This window comes from Jaculus jaculus, chromosome 1 (genome assembly GCF_020740685.1).
Source record: "Jaculus jaculus isolate mJacJac1 chromosome 1, mJacJac1.mat.Y.cur, whole genome shotgun sequence".
Taxonomy (NCBI): domain Eukaryota; kingdom Metazoa; phylum Chordata; class Mammalia; order Rodentia; family Dipodidae; genus Jaculus; species Jaculus jaculus.
In genome coordinates, this window is record NC_059102.1 from 272657878 (window position 1) to 272674355 (window position 16478).

The 16478-nt window shown below is 49.4% G+C and overlaps 2 protein-coding genes across 2 annotated transcripts; both read left to right on the forward strand.

Annotated features, from left to right (window-relative positions):
* The first annotated feature begins 4844 nt into the window (after positions 1-4844).
* Positions 4845-11323, forward strand: Adad2 (adenosine deaminase domain containing 2). The gene is made up of 10 exons (XM_045143297.1): positions 4845-5304; positions 8940-9080; positions 9386-9433; positions 9534-9659; positions 9743-9893; positions 9970-10137; positions 10227-10456; positions 10551-10791; positions 11000-11120; positions 11219-11323. Exons 1-10 carry the CDS (start codon positions 4845-4847, stop codon positions 11321-11323), a joined length of 1791 nt encoding a protein of 596 aa, XP_044999232.1.
* Positions 11324-11972: 649 nt separating this feature from the next.
* Positions 11973-12285, forward strand: LOC101608218 (ATPase inhibitor, mitochondrial-like). Its single transcript, XM_045143308.1, is given in 2 exon segments — positions 11973-12103; positions 12105-12285. Coding segments are annotated over 2 exon segments (312 nt in total).
* Positions 12286-16478: the final 4193 nt, after the last annotated feature.

A 16478-nucleotide genomic window follows, 5' to 3' on the forward strand; every position in this document is an offset into this window, starting at 1 on the left:
CTTTAAAATTGAACTGCGTACAACTTACAATGTGTGATGATTATAAATGTATTGGGGGCCAGGGGCGGAATGTGGTAGTTTGACTAGAATAGATGGCCCCCAATATATTCAGTTCTTTATTGTTTGTAGTGCATCTGCTGGCTACCTGGCTGGAGGCAATGTCACTGGGTGGATCTTAAGTTGTGGTGATAGGTTTCAGATTTCAATCTAAAGATATGCAAAGTGTGCCTAGCTGGAGTTCCTGAAGTGTGCTGTGGCTTTTGGCTTTTAGGCTTGTGCTTCTTTCTCTCTGCTTGGTCCTGTGAAGGCAGGCCAGCTTTTTCTGCCATTATGGAACTTTCCTTGGATCTTTAAGCTTCAATAAATCCCTTCCTCCATAACTGTGCCTTGTCTGAAAGTTCATTTCAGTGAACCTGAAGCTGTCTGCTACACCTGGCTTGGGTCAGAAATGCAGCCTACTCAGCAAGGCTGTGTTGCCTCTGAGGACAGGTCATCTATGACTGCATTTTTCACAGATTGAATGATCTAAGACTGCATCAGTATGGTTCAGGTGAAAATATACTTAAAAGGATGATTTTTAACATAGTAAATCAGAAATGACATCGTTTGTAACTAACCTTGTAATTAAAACACTGGGGTCGCACAGGTTTTCAAAATTATATTACCATGTATGTGTGCAAAACATTGACGACTATTTTGAAACAGGGTCATGTTATATAGCTCAGGCTGATTTCAAACTCTTAATCCTCCTGCCTCCCTCTGCTGAGATTGCAGGTGTACCCCACCAGGCTTAGCTTGAAGAGCAGTGAAGTTAGTTTCCAACCTGCTGTAACAAGTTAACACAAACTAAGCACAGTTTTGTCTTTTTTTTTTTTTTTGGCTTTTCAAGGTAGGGTCTCACTCTAGCCCAGGCTGACCTGGAATTCACTATGGAGTCTCAGGGTGGCCTCGAGCTCACGGCAATCCTCCTACCTCTGCCTCCCGAGTGCTGGGATTAAAGGTGTGCACCACCATGCCCAACTTTTTTTTTAGTTTTTTGAGGTAGGGTTTCACCCTAGCCCAGGCTGACCTGGAATTCACTCTGTAGTCTCAGGGTGGCCTTGAACTCATGCTGATATCCTACCTCTGCCTCCAGACTGCTGGGACTGCAGACGTGCATCACCATGCCCTGATTTTTCTTTTTTTCTTTCAGTTTTAGAAGTCAGAAATCCACACTCACTAGCCACAGATCAAAGAGTGAGCAGAGCCTTCTGGAGGCTCTATGGGGAGACTCCACTGTTTTGCCTTTTCCAGATTCTAGATGCTTCCTCCATTCTGTAGCTCACATTTCCTTCCATATTCAAGCGAGCAGTGGCCAGCTGAATCTTCCTTTCCTCCAGTTAAGAGCCTTGGGTCCACCCAGATAATCCAAGCTAAACTATTTTAAATATTTTTTTTTTGTTCATTATTGATTTATTTATTTGACAGCGACAGACACAGGGAGAAAGACAGATAGAGGGAGAGAGAGAGAATGGGCGAGCCAGGGCTTCCAGCCTCTGCAAACGAACTCCAGACGCGTGCGCCCCCTTGTGCATCTGGCTAACGTGGGACCTGGGGAACCGAGCCTTGAACCGAGGTCCTTAGGCTTCACAGGCAAGCGCTTAACCGCTAAGCCATCTCTCCAGCCCGAAGCTAAACTATTTTAAAGTCAGCTTGTTAAAAACCTTAATTCCCCCTTGCCTAATAACTTTATGTATTCATAGGCTCCGGGGACTTGGGTGTGGACCTCGGGAAAACCATACTTTTCCCTACTACACAAGTATTCTACATCACTCTTATAAGACACCTATTCAATTTCTGCTTTTGAAGGCCAATTCCATTGCCTTCTTTCCTCTGAATAAGCTGTAATCATTTACTTTTTAAACATATGCTTAACATGCACTAAAATGTACATGTCTGGAGTTTTTAATTTTTTTTTTTTGAGGTAGGATCTCACTCTAGCCCAGGCCAACCTGGAATTCACTATGTAGTCTCAGGGTGGCCTCGAACTCATGGCAATCCTCCTACCTCTGCCTCCCAAGTGCTGAGATTAAAGGTATGTGCCACCACTCCCAGCTGCAGTGAGCTTTTCTAATTATTAATTTATATTTATAAGGGATGTATAGAGCCAAGGAACGACACTTATGTGGCTAGAGATTCCATGATGGGGGCCTTGGAAAACCATGGGAAAAGGAGAAAAGAAAGTTCAAAGAGCTCCTGCAATGTGGGGAGCTGGAGGGGGTAAAGAAGCCCACGTGGAGAGTAAGGGCTAGGAGGCTCTTCCCCTCGGCTCCCACCCGACTGGGCAGGGCCCAGACCCAGCTGAGGGTAAACTCAGCCAGAGCTGGAAGTTCCCAAGTAGTCAGAGAGCCTGCTCTCCCCTTGCAAAAGTATTTATACCCTGATAGTGGTGAGCTGTCCTATAGCTCAGGTGAACCAGAGGGACAGCTGGTTGGTTAGGGCTTAAGGGCTGTCTCAGGAAGAGGTTAGTCCTGACATCAAGTTCTGGGGGCTGAACTTGGCCAACCACAATGTTTAAATCCTATGAAAGACCTCCCTCCAAGGAGGTTGGTTGTAGAAAAACAGGTCTAGGGATCTAGGCAAGATAAAAGAAATCAGATCATCTTTGGTTTCTGGCAAGTGCAGACTTTCCTGCCTTTCTTCCTTTCAGGGGTCCACTCAACTTAACTGTACTCCCCTCTCTTGAAGTGAGTTTTTAAGTTATAAACCCATGAAATCACCTCCTATAGCAGATCTTATATAAACGGTCTTCAGCACTGGCTTAGTCTTATCTTCCCTATCTCCCCTTCATTCTTTGTTACCCCTCTTAAAAAACTGGTGTCATAGCTGGGTGTGCTGGCCCATGCCTTTAACCCCAGCCCTGGGAGGCAATGGTAGGAGGATCACTGAGAGTTTGAGGCCAACCTGGGCCAAAGTGAGACCCCATCTTGAAAAAGCAAAAGCAAAAACAACACAAAACAAAAACCTTTATTTTTCTGAGCCCTCAAAATTCCTCTTAGGGGGAGGGGGAGGTTTCAGTGAGCAAGTACTTGCCATTTATTTTCAAGAAGGCTTGCAGTGAGGCTTAAAACTTGGATTCTGGACTGGGAATGTAGCTCACTTGGTAGAGAGCTTGCCTAGTATGCATGAAGCCCTGGGTTCAATGACAGCAACACATGAACTGGGTGTGATAGACAAGCACCGGGGAGGTGGAGACAGGAGGATCAGGAGTTTAAGTTCTTTGGGCTACATAGTTTAAGGTCAACCTTGGGTTAAAAAAAAAATACCACCACAAACTTAAAACAGGTCTTGGGCAATGCGAACTCCTGCCTTTGTGAGACTCAGCCTCAGTTTAAGAGGTTTGTATTTATTTATTTAATATTATTTATTTGAGAGTGACAGAGAGAGAAAGAGGCAGATAGATAGAAAATGGGTGCGCCAGGGCCTCCAGCCACTGCAAACGAACTCCATATGCATGCGCCGCCTTGTGCTGAAGGAACCCCAAAATGGGGACCCCACGCTCTGCCCGGATATGGCGACACCCCAAATCACTCACGAGAAGTGGTCTTGATGCAAACTGCAAGAGGATTTTATTCCAAGTGCACTGGGGCCCACAGTCGTACACCGCGCAGGGGTAGAGGACTGCAGAGCCCCGAATGCAGGAACGGGACAGTTTTTATAGGGTTTCTAACAAAGCCTGTGTATTAGACCAATCATTTTTTTAACATCAGGAGCCCGCGGGGTGCGAGCCAGTCAGTTTGTGCCACTCCATAGTTTCTAAGCCAATTAGTTTAATTTGTTCAAGCCCCTCGTGGACCAATCAGTCTCCTATGACCTTGGTGGTCAGCATTTGTGCAGGTCCTTGGGTGGGGGTAGCAGAGTGTGGTATCAGTCTCCTATGACCTTGGTGGTCTGAGGCAGGCTGCTACGGCTTATGGTGCGGATGACTAAGGCTTACGGTGTGGGCTATTAAGGCTTATAGTGCAGGCTATTTACAGAAATCAAATAAGTGGTTCACTTCATTTCTCATTTTCCATCCTTGAGGGCTATCTCATGCCCTTTTTACCTAGTTTTATATTAGGAGCTGGCTCTGATATAATGAGAAGAGGGATTCTTTACTTGCTTCCAACAGAGAGTAAAGCCTGGAGTTTGAGGTATGCAGAGGCCCACTTAAGCTCCCTTTGGAGCTGATAGTATTTCTGGGCTTCTGAATTCTTGGGCCTTTCAGTGCACCTGGCTTATGTGGGTCCTGGGGAATCGAGCCTCCAACTGGGGTCCTTAGGCTTCACAGGCAAGAGACTAACTGCTAAGCCATCTCTCCAGCCCAAGAGGTTTTTTAAAAAAATGTTTATTTATGAGAGAGACAGACAGAGAGAGAGAGAGAGGATGGGCACGTTATTTTTATTTATTTATTTGAGAGAGAAGGAGATACAGAAATAGAGTTTTTAAGAGGTTTTGATGAGTTGTGGGCAGGAGCTGGAGTTTGTGGAGCTAGACCAGAAATCTATAGCCCTGTATGCTAGCCTTCCATTTTTCAGGACCGTCTGAGACTAGAGAAGCTGATGGCGACTTCCAAGTCACCCCACAAAACCTAGCCCTAATAGTGGTATGTTGATTGGTGGCCCCTGAATCTCTCCGCTATATCCAGGCTGAGGAGCTCTTAGAGACTGGCCTTGTAATTGGCTGGTCGTGTCATCCATCTTAGCGTTGCAGGTTTTCATTGGCTGGCTCCAGGCAGGGGCGGAGCTCTGGCTGTGCTCCCGCGCGCTCCTCGCGAGAGCTGCAGTGTGTGAAAAGGCCAGGCTAGCACGAGGTCTGGTCGGAGCATGGCTTCGCAGGTCTCCGCGGCCCAAGGCGTCGACGAGGGCGGCCGCAGGAAGCCCCGGCTGGCAGCCTCGCTGCAAATCAGTCCCCAGTCTGCTCCCTGGAGACCCTCGGCCAGCCTACGCCAATATGTCCGTGATCCTCTGACTGATCCCCGGACACAGGAGGACTGGGAGGGGGACAGGCGGCCCCAGGCCCTGTCTGCAGGGGATGGAGGGTCTGCCGCAGAAGCCCCCGTAGAGGACCTAGGAGCAGCGGGGGCTCAGGAAGACCTGCGGGAGACCCCAAGGTTCCCTAGGGTCTCTTTCCTGCCTACAGGGCCCTCGGGGGACGTCCGGACAGCCACTCTGCAGCTGAACCTGCCGCCCAGAGATCCGCCGCCGATCCAGGCCGTGGCCCTGCTCACTCAGTGTGTGTCTAACCTGGGCGTCTCCCTCGCTTTCCGGGAGGACCAGACAGCAGGTGAGGCCAGCGACCGGGACTAGTGTGCGGGGAGGTGGAAGGGTCGCCAGTCAGTATGGGGTGTTGCGGATCTGGCGAAGGCAGTGGACTAGTCACTCAGAGCATGTGGCTTGTGGATGACTTGCTGACCCCAAGGATGGTGAGTTGCTCAAGTGCCTGGGCTCTCCAGGTAGCCCCACGAGAAGCAAGATGCAGCCTGTATGTATTTAAGAGCATTAGCTCCACCAGACAAATGATATGGGCTGCAGGCCCATAGCCAGGAAAACCTCTTCCCCGTCTGCTGCTGGTGCGTGTGTGTCTAAAGGGCCAGTTATATACAATCACAGTTGTCATGCCTGTGTTGGAGATTGCTGACTGGGGACTGGCCTGACTTAAAGACTGGTTCAAAGGTCTTTCTGTCTCTGCCTCTCTCAGGATCAAAGGGCAATCCCTCTCTCCTCCTCCCCCCCCACCCCATAATAATAATTGCACTATCCTTCATTCCTCATCAAACCCATCCTCAACCCTAAGGTGGAGTTTTATTTCATTTTATTTATTTATTTGAGAGAGAGTTAGAGAGCGAGAGAGAGAATGAGACTGGGCATGCCAGGGCCTTTAGCCACTGCAAATGAACTCCAGATGCATGCACCATTTTGTACATCTGGCTTTATGTGGGTACTGGAGAATCAAATTCTGGTCCTTAGGCTTTTCAGGCAAGTGCCTTAACTGCTGAGCCATCTCAGTCCCCAAGGCAGAGTCTTAATGTGAAAGTTGATTGCAGACACTATGAATCTTTTTTTTTTAATTACAAATGCCAAAACTTTATTAACTATGAATCTTATATCTAAATATTTTAGTAAGTCCCCACCCTCTTTTCTTTTTTATTTCTTGCTGTCAAGGATACTCAAATATGCTAGGGAAGCACTCTACCTCTGAGCTATAACCCCAACCTTTTTTTTTTTTTTTTTTACTTATTTTTAAAAAATATTTATTTGAAACAGAGGAAGAGGCAGATAGAATGGGCACCTGGACCACCAGCCACTGCAAATGAACTCCAGATGCATGTGCCACCTTGTGTATCTGGCTTATGTGTGTCTTGGGGAATTGATGCTAAGACATCTCTCCAGCTCTTCCCCCTTCATTTGAACTTATTTTGAGACAGATTCTCATTAAGTTGCCCAGGCTAGCTTTGAACTCACTCTGTAGCTCAAGCAGGCCTTGAACTTGCCATCCGCCTGCCTCAGCCTCCTGAGTGGCTTGGGATAACAGAGCTGTAACACCAGGCCCAGTTTACAGTGCATGTTTTTAAGAACATGGACACTGGTTTATAGCTACTATACAGCAGTCAAACTTAAGAAATTTAGTCCTGGCATCATTCTGTCATCTGACCACTTGTATTCACTTTGTGCCAGTTTGCCTCAATAACACTCTCAGGGCCATTTTTGTTGCTACATTAGCATGACATTATAATCACACATTACACCTTTCTAAACTTTTTGTTTATTTAATTTATTTGACAGTGACAGGCAAACAGTGAGAGAAAGAGGCAGGTAGCTAGAGAGAGAATGGGTGCGTCAGGGCCTCCAGCCACTGCAAATGAAGTCCAGATGCATGTGCCATCTTGTGCATCTGGCTGACGTGGATTCTGGGGAATTGAGCCTTGAACTGGGGTCCTTAAGCTTCACAGGCAAGTGCTTAACCACTAAGCCATCTCTCCAGCTCCCCTCCCTTACACCTTTTTTGAGAGCAGATCATGTAGTGTAGCCCCACCTCACCTCAGAGTTCATGGTGCTCCTGGCTTAGTCTTTAGGGTCCTGGGATGACAGTCATGTACTACCACACCTTTAATCTACCTTTATCTGAAACAATGCTCTCACCTTTCTTTGGATGATCTGGATAGTTTTGAAGAGTGTGGGTCATTTTTTACACCAACTGTCTTTCCAATCAGACAGCATTTTCTTAGGACTGGATTCAGGCTGGACATTATCAGCTCAATGTCCTGCCCTTGTCAAAATCTTCCACCAAGAAGTATGATCTCACTTTTATCTTTCAGCTAGTGGTATTGGCTATGAGGGTTTGATTAGGGTGGCTCTGTCAAGTGTATTTGCTCTGATTTTTCTATATAGTAAGTTATCAGAGTAGAAGCACTTGGAGATTGTGTATGTATCTTGTCTCCATAGTACTGTCACCTTCTGGTTTTAGTATCTGGCTATTTTCCAGACTTGGTTGTTGCCACTCTAGCTGCCATAGGGCATTTGTTTTGTATAGTTTAGTTTCTTTTTTTTTCTGGAACTGGCAAAGTATGCAAGACTGCTTGGTCATTGAGCTCTGGAGATATGCTTGTTTCTGCTTCCCCAGCATTAGAATTACAAATGTTCATCTCCACACCTGGATTTTTTTTTTTCTTCGGTTTTTGGAGGTAGGGTCTCTCTCTCTAGCTCAGGCTGACCTGGAATTCACTATGTAGTCTTAGGGTAGCCTTGAACTCACAGCGAACTTCTACCTCTGCCTCCTGAGTGCTGGGATTAAAGGCGTGCCCCACCATGCCTAGCCACACCTTGCTTTTTTACTGAGAGTTCTGGGGATTGAATTTAGATCCTTTTGCTTGTAAGGTGAGAGCTTTACCACCTGAGCCATCTTTCCAGCCCTGTTTGCTGATTTTTAATGCTCTTAAAGGTGCCATTGAGCAGTGTTGATTGAAGTGGGGTTCTCTTCCCAAAGGAAAGCCCTTCTGAGAGACCATTAATAGTAGATAACAACCACAGACTTAGATATAAGCTCTTACCCTTGACCAAGGAACTAAATTCTAGCATTTTCAACTGTCTTATCAGTGTTGTAAGTGATACCTGAAATGATGGTGTTGGTTAGAAAGATCTTTCAAGTATAGGAGAAAAATAAAAGGTCATGTCTAGAGCTGGAGAAATGGCCCAATGGATAAAGTGCTTGCTGCCCAAATATGAGAACCTGAGTTTGGTTCCCAGAATTCACAAAAGGCTGAACTCTGTGGTGGGCACTTGTAATCCCAGCATGCTAGGGCAAGAAGGGAGGCACAGGCAGGAGAGTCCACCAAAAGCTTGTGGGCCAGCTAGAGTGGTGAATGCAGGGAGGAACAAGAGGTTCTGCCTCACAAAGAAGGTAGAAAGCAAGGACCAGTATCTGAAAGTTTTTTTTGACCTCCACATGCATGCAGCATGCACTTGCACGCGCGCGCGCGCGCACTCATACACACACACACACACACACACACACACCGCCAGGGACCTTATGGTGGCGGGAAGGATGCTGTTCCCTGTTCTCAGGGCAGTATTGCCTGGGCTCTGCAGTTGGAACTGGGTTTGGATCCTGCCCTGTCTCCTTCACCTGTACAGCTGTCACTCAACCTGTTCCAGAGGTGTGTGGCAATAAACCACTTGAGTTGACCATAGACACAGCCACAGTACCTCTGTCTGTGGAGTCCCCAGTTAGGGAGGGCACGGGACTTCCTTGTTACTCTGGTTATCTTCAATGTTAGGCGTCAGGAGAAGCCTAGGTGAGAGAGTCTGTGGGTCTGACAGGTAAGAGGAGAGGGCTAGGGGTGGTACCTCATCTTAGGAAAGACCATTATGGGACCCCTCCAAGACAGTCCAGAGGGTTCCTTCCTCACCCTTTTTTCTCAGGTGCAGGCTCCCACTTCTCTGTGTATGCTGAACTGGATGGGCTCGCCTGTCCTGTGGGTACAGGGAGCAGCAAGACTGAGGCCAAACAACAGGCGGCGCTCTCTGCCCTCCGCTACATCCGGAGCCAGCTGAAAAGCCCAGGTAGCCAGGGCCAAGAGATCCAAGGTTTGCTGCCTCACTGGAAAGGCTGAAAAGACAGACAGATTCCCCCCCCACACACACACACACGGTGGAGAGAGAGCAAGAACATAAACATCTTGGCATTAACAGGCTGACTCCTACTCTGATCTTCCACACTGGAGCCAGGGACCACAAGAGCAGCTTCTCATGGACTTAATGTAACTGAAGTTGGAAACATTGCCACTTTGCCTCCTTCTCTTGGCCTCCTAAAAAATGGGAGGGCAGACCCAATCTCCAGGATAACTGGCTCTCCTTGTCTCTTTCAGAGCTTCCAGAGACTCCTAGCCAGCCTCCTGTCACCTCCTTGAGTATAGGTAGGTGGGCACCTGGTCCAAACCCAGGTGTGGGCACGACAGAGGGAGGGGGAGGAAACACGGCCTGTGGGTCCTACATTGCCTTCTGGCCCTTATGCAGAGAACATCCTGACCCATGAGCAGCGCTGTGCAGCAGTGGTCAGTGCTGGCTTGGACCGCCTGCTGGACAAGAGCTGGCCATACCAGGCCTGTAAAGGGACGGTGGCTGCAGTCATCCTGGAGAGGGGTAGGGATAGTTCTGGCCCAAGCCCAGCTCTGCAAGCTCCCTCAAGGACTCTGACTGAGTCTTCTGTGCCCTTTTCTGCACAGAGATCCCGAACACCATGGGCCACATCAAAGAGACCTATGAGCTGGTGGCGCTGGGCACAGGCAGTGGCTGCTGCTCTGGCTGGCTGGAGTTTTCAGGCCGCCAGCTCCATGACTGCCACGGGCTTGTCATTGCCCGCAGGGCCTTGCTGAGGTGAGGTGCAGGAGGGTGGGCTCTGCTGTAAGCTGCCAAGACAATGGCCCGAGCTCCCTCTGCCTGTCACTCCCAGGTTCTTCTTCCGGCAGCTCCTGCTGGCAACGCAGGGGGGCCCCAAGGGTAAGGAGCGGTCAGTGCTGGTCCCCAAGCCTGGGCCTGGGCCCCCCTTTGCCCTCAAGCCTGGAATTTTCCTGCACCTGTATGTCAGCAACAACCCCAAAGGAGCAGCCCATGACATCTAGTATGTGGAATTGTGGGCTGGGATTGTTGGAAGGACCAGGGTCTGAAGAGTGCCCTGACTGTGGGTCCCTTCCCCATCTGCTTCTGCAGCCTCCCGCTGGCCTCAGAAGACAGCGTTCTGCACAATCCGGCCTTCCGCCTGCAGGTCCATGTCTGTGGGCAGCTGAAGCCTGTGTCTTATGTGGCACCTGCGCTCCGTGACACCCACGTGGGCTGCCTCTCAGGCAGTGACAAGCTGGCACGATGGGTGGTGCTGGGGCTGGGTGGTGCACTGCTGGCCCATTTTCTACCACCAATCTATGCTACAAGCCTTGTCCTTGGTGAGGAGTGAGGGGTGCCAGGGCAAAGAGTGGGTTTGGGTAGGTTAGCGATATGGAGGTGACTCAGATTACATCCTGTGCCTTTTGCCCACAGCTGACCCCTGCCATGACCCTCCAACTCTGAACAAAGCCATCCATGCCCGTCCCAGACTGGACAACATCTTGGGGTCCTGCCTACCATCTCCCTATGTCCGCACCACCCTGCACCTATTTTCAGGCCCCCCCGTAGCTCCTTCAGACCTCACCAGCACCTCCAATGGCCTGAGCCTCAACTGGAGCCTGGGGGACCCTGATGTTGAAGTTGTGGATGTGGCCACTGGGCGTTTAAAGGCCAAGTGAGGAGGGCCCTGTGGGGCTGGGCTCAGAAGGGGTCTTGGTGATAGGGTGCCCCATTTCCCTGCCCATGGGGTAAGAGCACCCATGTTTCCAATCCCAGCTCTGGCGTGCTGTCTGCTGTGACTCACGATGGTGTGTGGATGGCATGGGCAGGCCTGCTGGCTTGCTTTTCTCCTCTGACTGTTGCCTGTCTTGTCTCCTTCTCAGCACCAGCCCTGGGCCTTCCTCCCGCCTCTGTAAGGCAGCCTTCCTCAGGGCCTTCCGTCAGGTGGCCAGTGCTCTGGAGAAACCCCACCTTCTGGCCCTGGAGACCTATGAGGCAGCCAAGGTAGGCTGTTCTTCCCTTCCCTTTCTCTAGGTTCCCTGTATCCTCAGAAAGCACCTTGCTCACCTGTCCCCTTTCCTCCACCCTGTCTTTTCATCTAGGCTGGGTGCTACAGGGAGGCTCGCCAGCAACTGTCTCTTCTCCTAGACCAGCAGGGCCTAGGGGCCTGGCCTTCAAAGCCACTAGTGGGCAACTTCAGAAACTGAACCAGACTTCTGAGGCCAAGGTCCCTGAATGGAGCTGGGCCTCTGGTGTAGTAAGGCCCAGACTCACTGGGGGGCTGGAGGCAAGGCAAGGGAGGAGAGTGTTGTGGGGTGCAGGGTGAAGCTTGAGGGGTGGGGCTTCTGTGTTGGTGTTTGAATAAAGAAGCTGTTTCTGGTGGTTTCTGTTTATGTGGTTTGTTGGTGCACAGAGCACTTCATGCCCCTTTGAGAAGCTCCCATCCTCCCCTCCGGAGCTACTCAGGTGTCTCTAATCCCAGTTTGGAAGCAGGCTTGGGAGGCCCCATGGGCTGGGACTGGTAGGGTAGGAGTTGTGGAGGACGCCCTGGCTGCTGCTGGTAGTGTGGGTGGATGTGGGAGCGTTCATATGCTTCAGAGTCCCTTCCCTTTCAGGGCTTGGACCTGGGTGGGCACAGGGAGCACATGGGTCAGTTTACCTGGCTGGAGATTTCACCTCTGCTGGCCGGTTGAGGTATTCTACAAGTTGAGCACCCAGTGTTGAAGGGTACAGGGTGGTGGTGGGCATAGAACAGACCAACAGGGGCCAGGAAGTGTGAATTGACGTTCTCCTTTGTGAATTTTTTTAAAAAAGTTTGTTTATTTCGCGACTGGAGAGGTGCGGCAGCTAGAAACCATGGCAGGGACGTTGGCGCTTCAGGTGCGGCTCGGTGTGTGGGGAGTAAGGGCCATGCAAACCCGAGGCTTTGCCTCGGACCTGATGGAGAGTCATGACGCTGGCTCCGTACGGGAAGCTGGTGGGGCCTTCACTAAGAGAGAAGGCTTAAGAGGATCGGTACTTCCGAGAGAAGACTAAGGAACAACTAGCAGCTTTGAAGAAACACCACCTGGATGAGATCCAAGAACATGAGGAAGAGATTCAGCATCTGCAGAAACAAATTGAGCGACATAGGAAGAAGCTCAAACATCTGAAACAACAAGAAGACTAGATGCACACAGTTTCCTATACAATGGCCTGTATCATTGCCCACTTCTATGTAGACATAGTTCTAATTTAATTAATATTTTGGTCTGTGTGCTACTAACAGATAATACACTATCATTGTCGAAAAATAAAAGTTTATTTATTTGAGAGAGAGAGGGAGAGGGAGAGAATGGGCACACCAGGACTTCCAGTCATTGCAGAAGAACTCCAGTTGCATGCTCACCTTGTGCATCTGGCTTATGTGGGTCCTGGGGAATTGAACCAAGGTCCTTTGGCTCTGCAGGGAAGTGCCTTAACTACTAAGCCATCTCTTCAGCCCTGGCGCTCCCTTTCTTTCTATTTTTAATTGACATCTTCTGTAATTGTAAATAATATCCCATGGTAATTTCCCCCTCCCCCTACCGTCACCTTTGAAACTCCACTCTGTATCATATCCCCTCCCCCTCTCAATCAGTCTCTCTCTTATTTTGATGTCATGATCTTTTCTTCCTATTATGATGGTCTTGTGTAGGTAGTGTCAGGGCACTGTGAGGTCATGGGCATCCAGGCCATTTTGTGTCTGTAGGAGCACATTGTAAGGAGTCCTACCCTTCCTTCGGGTCTTACATTCTTTCCGCCACCTCTTCTGCAATGGACCCTGAGCCTTGGAAGGCGTAATTGAGATATGTCAGTGCTGAGCACTCCTCTGTCACTTCTCAGCACCATGGTGCTTTCTGAGTCATCCCAAGGTCAACACCATCTGAAAAGAGAAGATTCTCTAATCAAAAGTGAGAGTAGCATTAGTATATGGGTATGAACATTGAGAAACGTGCTTACTGGGCAATTTGGTGAGCATAGTAAATACATTTAGCAGACAGCAGCAGACGTTGCACCCCTAGGGCTCGTGATTATCCCTGTTGTAGGCTTTCAGTATCAGGGATGTATTCCCTCCCATGGAGTGGGCCTCCAGTCAAATAAGAGGGCAGTTGGTTTCTCCCATAAGAGGTGTGCCACTATTGCACTCATTCGCTCATTTGGCCTGGCTGGCCAAATATAAGGCTTGCAGTGTCCACTGTTGGGTATCTTCACTGTTGATTTCTCTTTTCCATTGAATTGCATGCAGCCCTGGCATTCCCTTTCTGAGCTGGGGCATTAGCACTTCTGGTTCCTGGGGCTTCAGAGATGAACCAGGTCCCATGCCATCAGCACCCTGGGGGAAGAGGCTATATGCCTATATGCCTGAGGAGGTGTCTAGAGCTATCACATGTCAGGGTGCGAAAATGACCACAGGGAGGGCAGGAGAGGTGGGAAGAGCCACAAAAGAGGAGAACCAACTGCTCCTCAGAGGCATGGGACTTCTTGCTGAGGGAGGGGTCAAGCGAGAGGAAGTTTGAACCAGAAAGAGGTCAGGCAAAAGCCAGGTAGGCACTGGCATTTCTTGTTTAACTGAGACAACAGCTGTGTTGTTACCTGCAAGTATTGTTTCATAAAATCAGGCCACCTGTGAAATAATCATTTCTCATACTTAAATGTTCAGGGATGGAGGCCTTTGGAAATACCCATGCTAAATAAATAATTTAGCTTGCTCACTATGCATTGTTTGCCCCATGAGATAACTTAAGTTGATTGACTATATGTCCTGCCATGGTGACTGTAGCCAGGCCCAGAAATGCACCAGCAGCTCCGCTCTGTCTTATGTGCTGAGCCCACAGTGCTCATTAATCACAAAGTCTCTGGGTAAACAAGTTATTCAAAATGACATGAACTGGCTATGCTCTGCCAAAGAAGTCCTCTTTGTCCCCACATGGCATCTACTGGCCAGTCTAACCCTTCCCTTGCCAGTGTTTTCATTACACAGCATTTGTTCAGCCCCTTTGACTCAGCTTACTTATTGTACAATGGTGGTGAATGGTACTTTTGAAGCCTAATCTATTAATGTCTTCCTGGCCCAATCCACCCCTGGCTGAAGGTCTGCCAATAGTCACATATTTAAATTGCGAGCTGATGTAACCTAGCCTGGCATACTTTCATGCTGCTTCCTGGGTGCCCCTCCTGGATTCAGCCTTCTTGCCTGGCAGCCCATCCACTGGGAACCTTTGCTGGACCCTTGGCACGCCCTGTGCTGTGCTGCCCCTGTGTGCCACCATCACTTCAGGGGCAGAGTGCACTGAGTAAGAGTGTGGACCTAGAAGGTGACACTGCATCTTTCTAATCCTCAATCTGCTCAAGATGCAGAGTGATGGTGGAGTTCTGGGGCCCATCTTCCTTTCTCTTTCCTCTTTCCTTCTACCCAGGGCACAGGATCTCTGTTTTGCTTACACTTTTCTGTTATGTTGGAAAGCCTGGCACCCAGGCTGGCCTCAAAAATCACTAGGTACTGTGGTGATTTGATTCAGGTGTCCTCAGTAAACTTAGGTGTTCTGAATGCTAGGTTCCCTCCCAGCTGATGGAGATTTGGGAATTAACACCTCCTGGAGGCAGTGTATTGTTGTGGGCAGACTTATGGATGTTATAGCTGGCACTTCTTGCCAGTGTTTGGCACATGCTCCTGCTGCTGTTGTCCATCTGATATTGGCCAAGAGGTGACGTCCACCCTCTGCTCATGCCATCATTTTCCCCTGCCATCATAGAGCTTCCTCTTGAATCTGTAAGCAAAATAAACCCTTTTGTCCCCCACAAATTGCTCTTGGCCAGGTGTTTTCTGCCAGCAATGCAAACCTGATTGCAACAGTAGCTCAGGATGAATTTAAACTTGTAATCCTCCTTCCTCAGCCATCAGAGTGCTGGATCACAGGCATGAGCCACCACATTTGGCTCCAACCTAATTTCTGACTTGGGTCTTGTGGGTGGCTGCAATGGGTGAGCTGGTCTCTAACACTCCCTCTCCAGGGGACCCATCTCCAAAGTAATCCCTAGTGACTGGGCTAGTGCTCGTACACCTGAGAAGTCACACACCACTTCTTAATATTATTTAATGTTTGTCTATGGGTTACACAGGGACCTCAAGGCTTATCCAGCAAGCACAAGTATGCCACTGCAAATACAGTGGAAGCCTCTGGAAACAGTGAAATGGGTGAAGTTTAGCTCAGAGTGCCCAGGCCCCTCCTGATCTCTGTACACAGAGCCCAGTGCTATGTTCAGCTGTGTGCCTCTTGCAGCAAAGGTAAGCTAGGAAAGTCATGCAGCAAAGGCTGTGCATTCTTTACGGGTCTGAAGCAGGAGCCACAGAGCACAGCTGGGCTCCTCTCATTTTATTTTGAGCCCACACTGTATTCCAGGAAGTGATTCTTGCCTAGATGTCAAGCCTGCATAGAGACAGGTGCTGGGCAGAGACCAGGGTCAGAAACATGGTGGCTGGGAGTTCAAAGCCTGCTGAGACTTGGTGGTGCTAAGCTCTGGCTGTGTGCCTTGCCAAGTGATGTCCCTGCCCCAAGCCTTGTCATCCACACCTGTAAACTGTGAAGGTTGGACTCCACAACCATTAACATCCTTTTTAGAATCTGTGACATAGGCCAGGGTGGGTAAGGGTAGCAGAGTCCCGTCTTTGTCACAAGTGCTGAGAGCTGCCGAGCCCGGGGACTAGTTTATCTGCAAGAGGAGCACGCTTTCCTCCTCATTGAGTTGGTCTGGGCTGTCAGCATGCACCTGGCCAAGCTAGCCTTTCTACCTGGGCCGGTGGGGTTGGTGGAGAATGGGGGACAGTGTTAGTGTTTTAGTATCTTTAGGCCAGGCCAGCCTTCCATAGTTTTTGTTCTTCTCCTTCCCCAGTTTCTATTCTCTGTCACTGTATCTTGGGGTCACCTCCTCAAGAAAGGATCTGTGCATTACTGACAAGGGACACAGGACCCCCAGAGGTGATGCACTGAGAAGGACCCAAAATGTCACAGAACACAGTCTTAACCTGAGCATCAGGAGACATCAGACAAACACTGATTAAAAAGGGGCTGGAGTCTGGGGTTCAGTTGCTAGAGTACTGGCTTAGTATGCCTGAAACCCTGGGTTCCATCCCCAGCACTACAAAGCTTGAGCTCGTTGGTATATAAGCCAAGCACTTGGGAGGTAGAAGCAGGAGGGTCAGGAATTCAAGGTCATCCCCAGTGAGTTTTAGGATAGCCTGGGATACATGAGATCCTATCTCACAAAGGGGGTGGGGATGGGGAAGAGGGGAATGATGATGCAAGACAGGTGTGATGGCACAGATCTAAAACCTCAGAACTC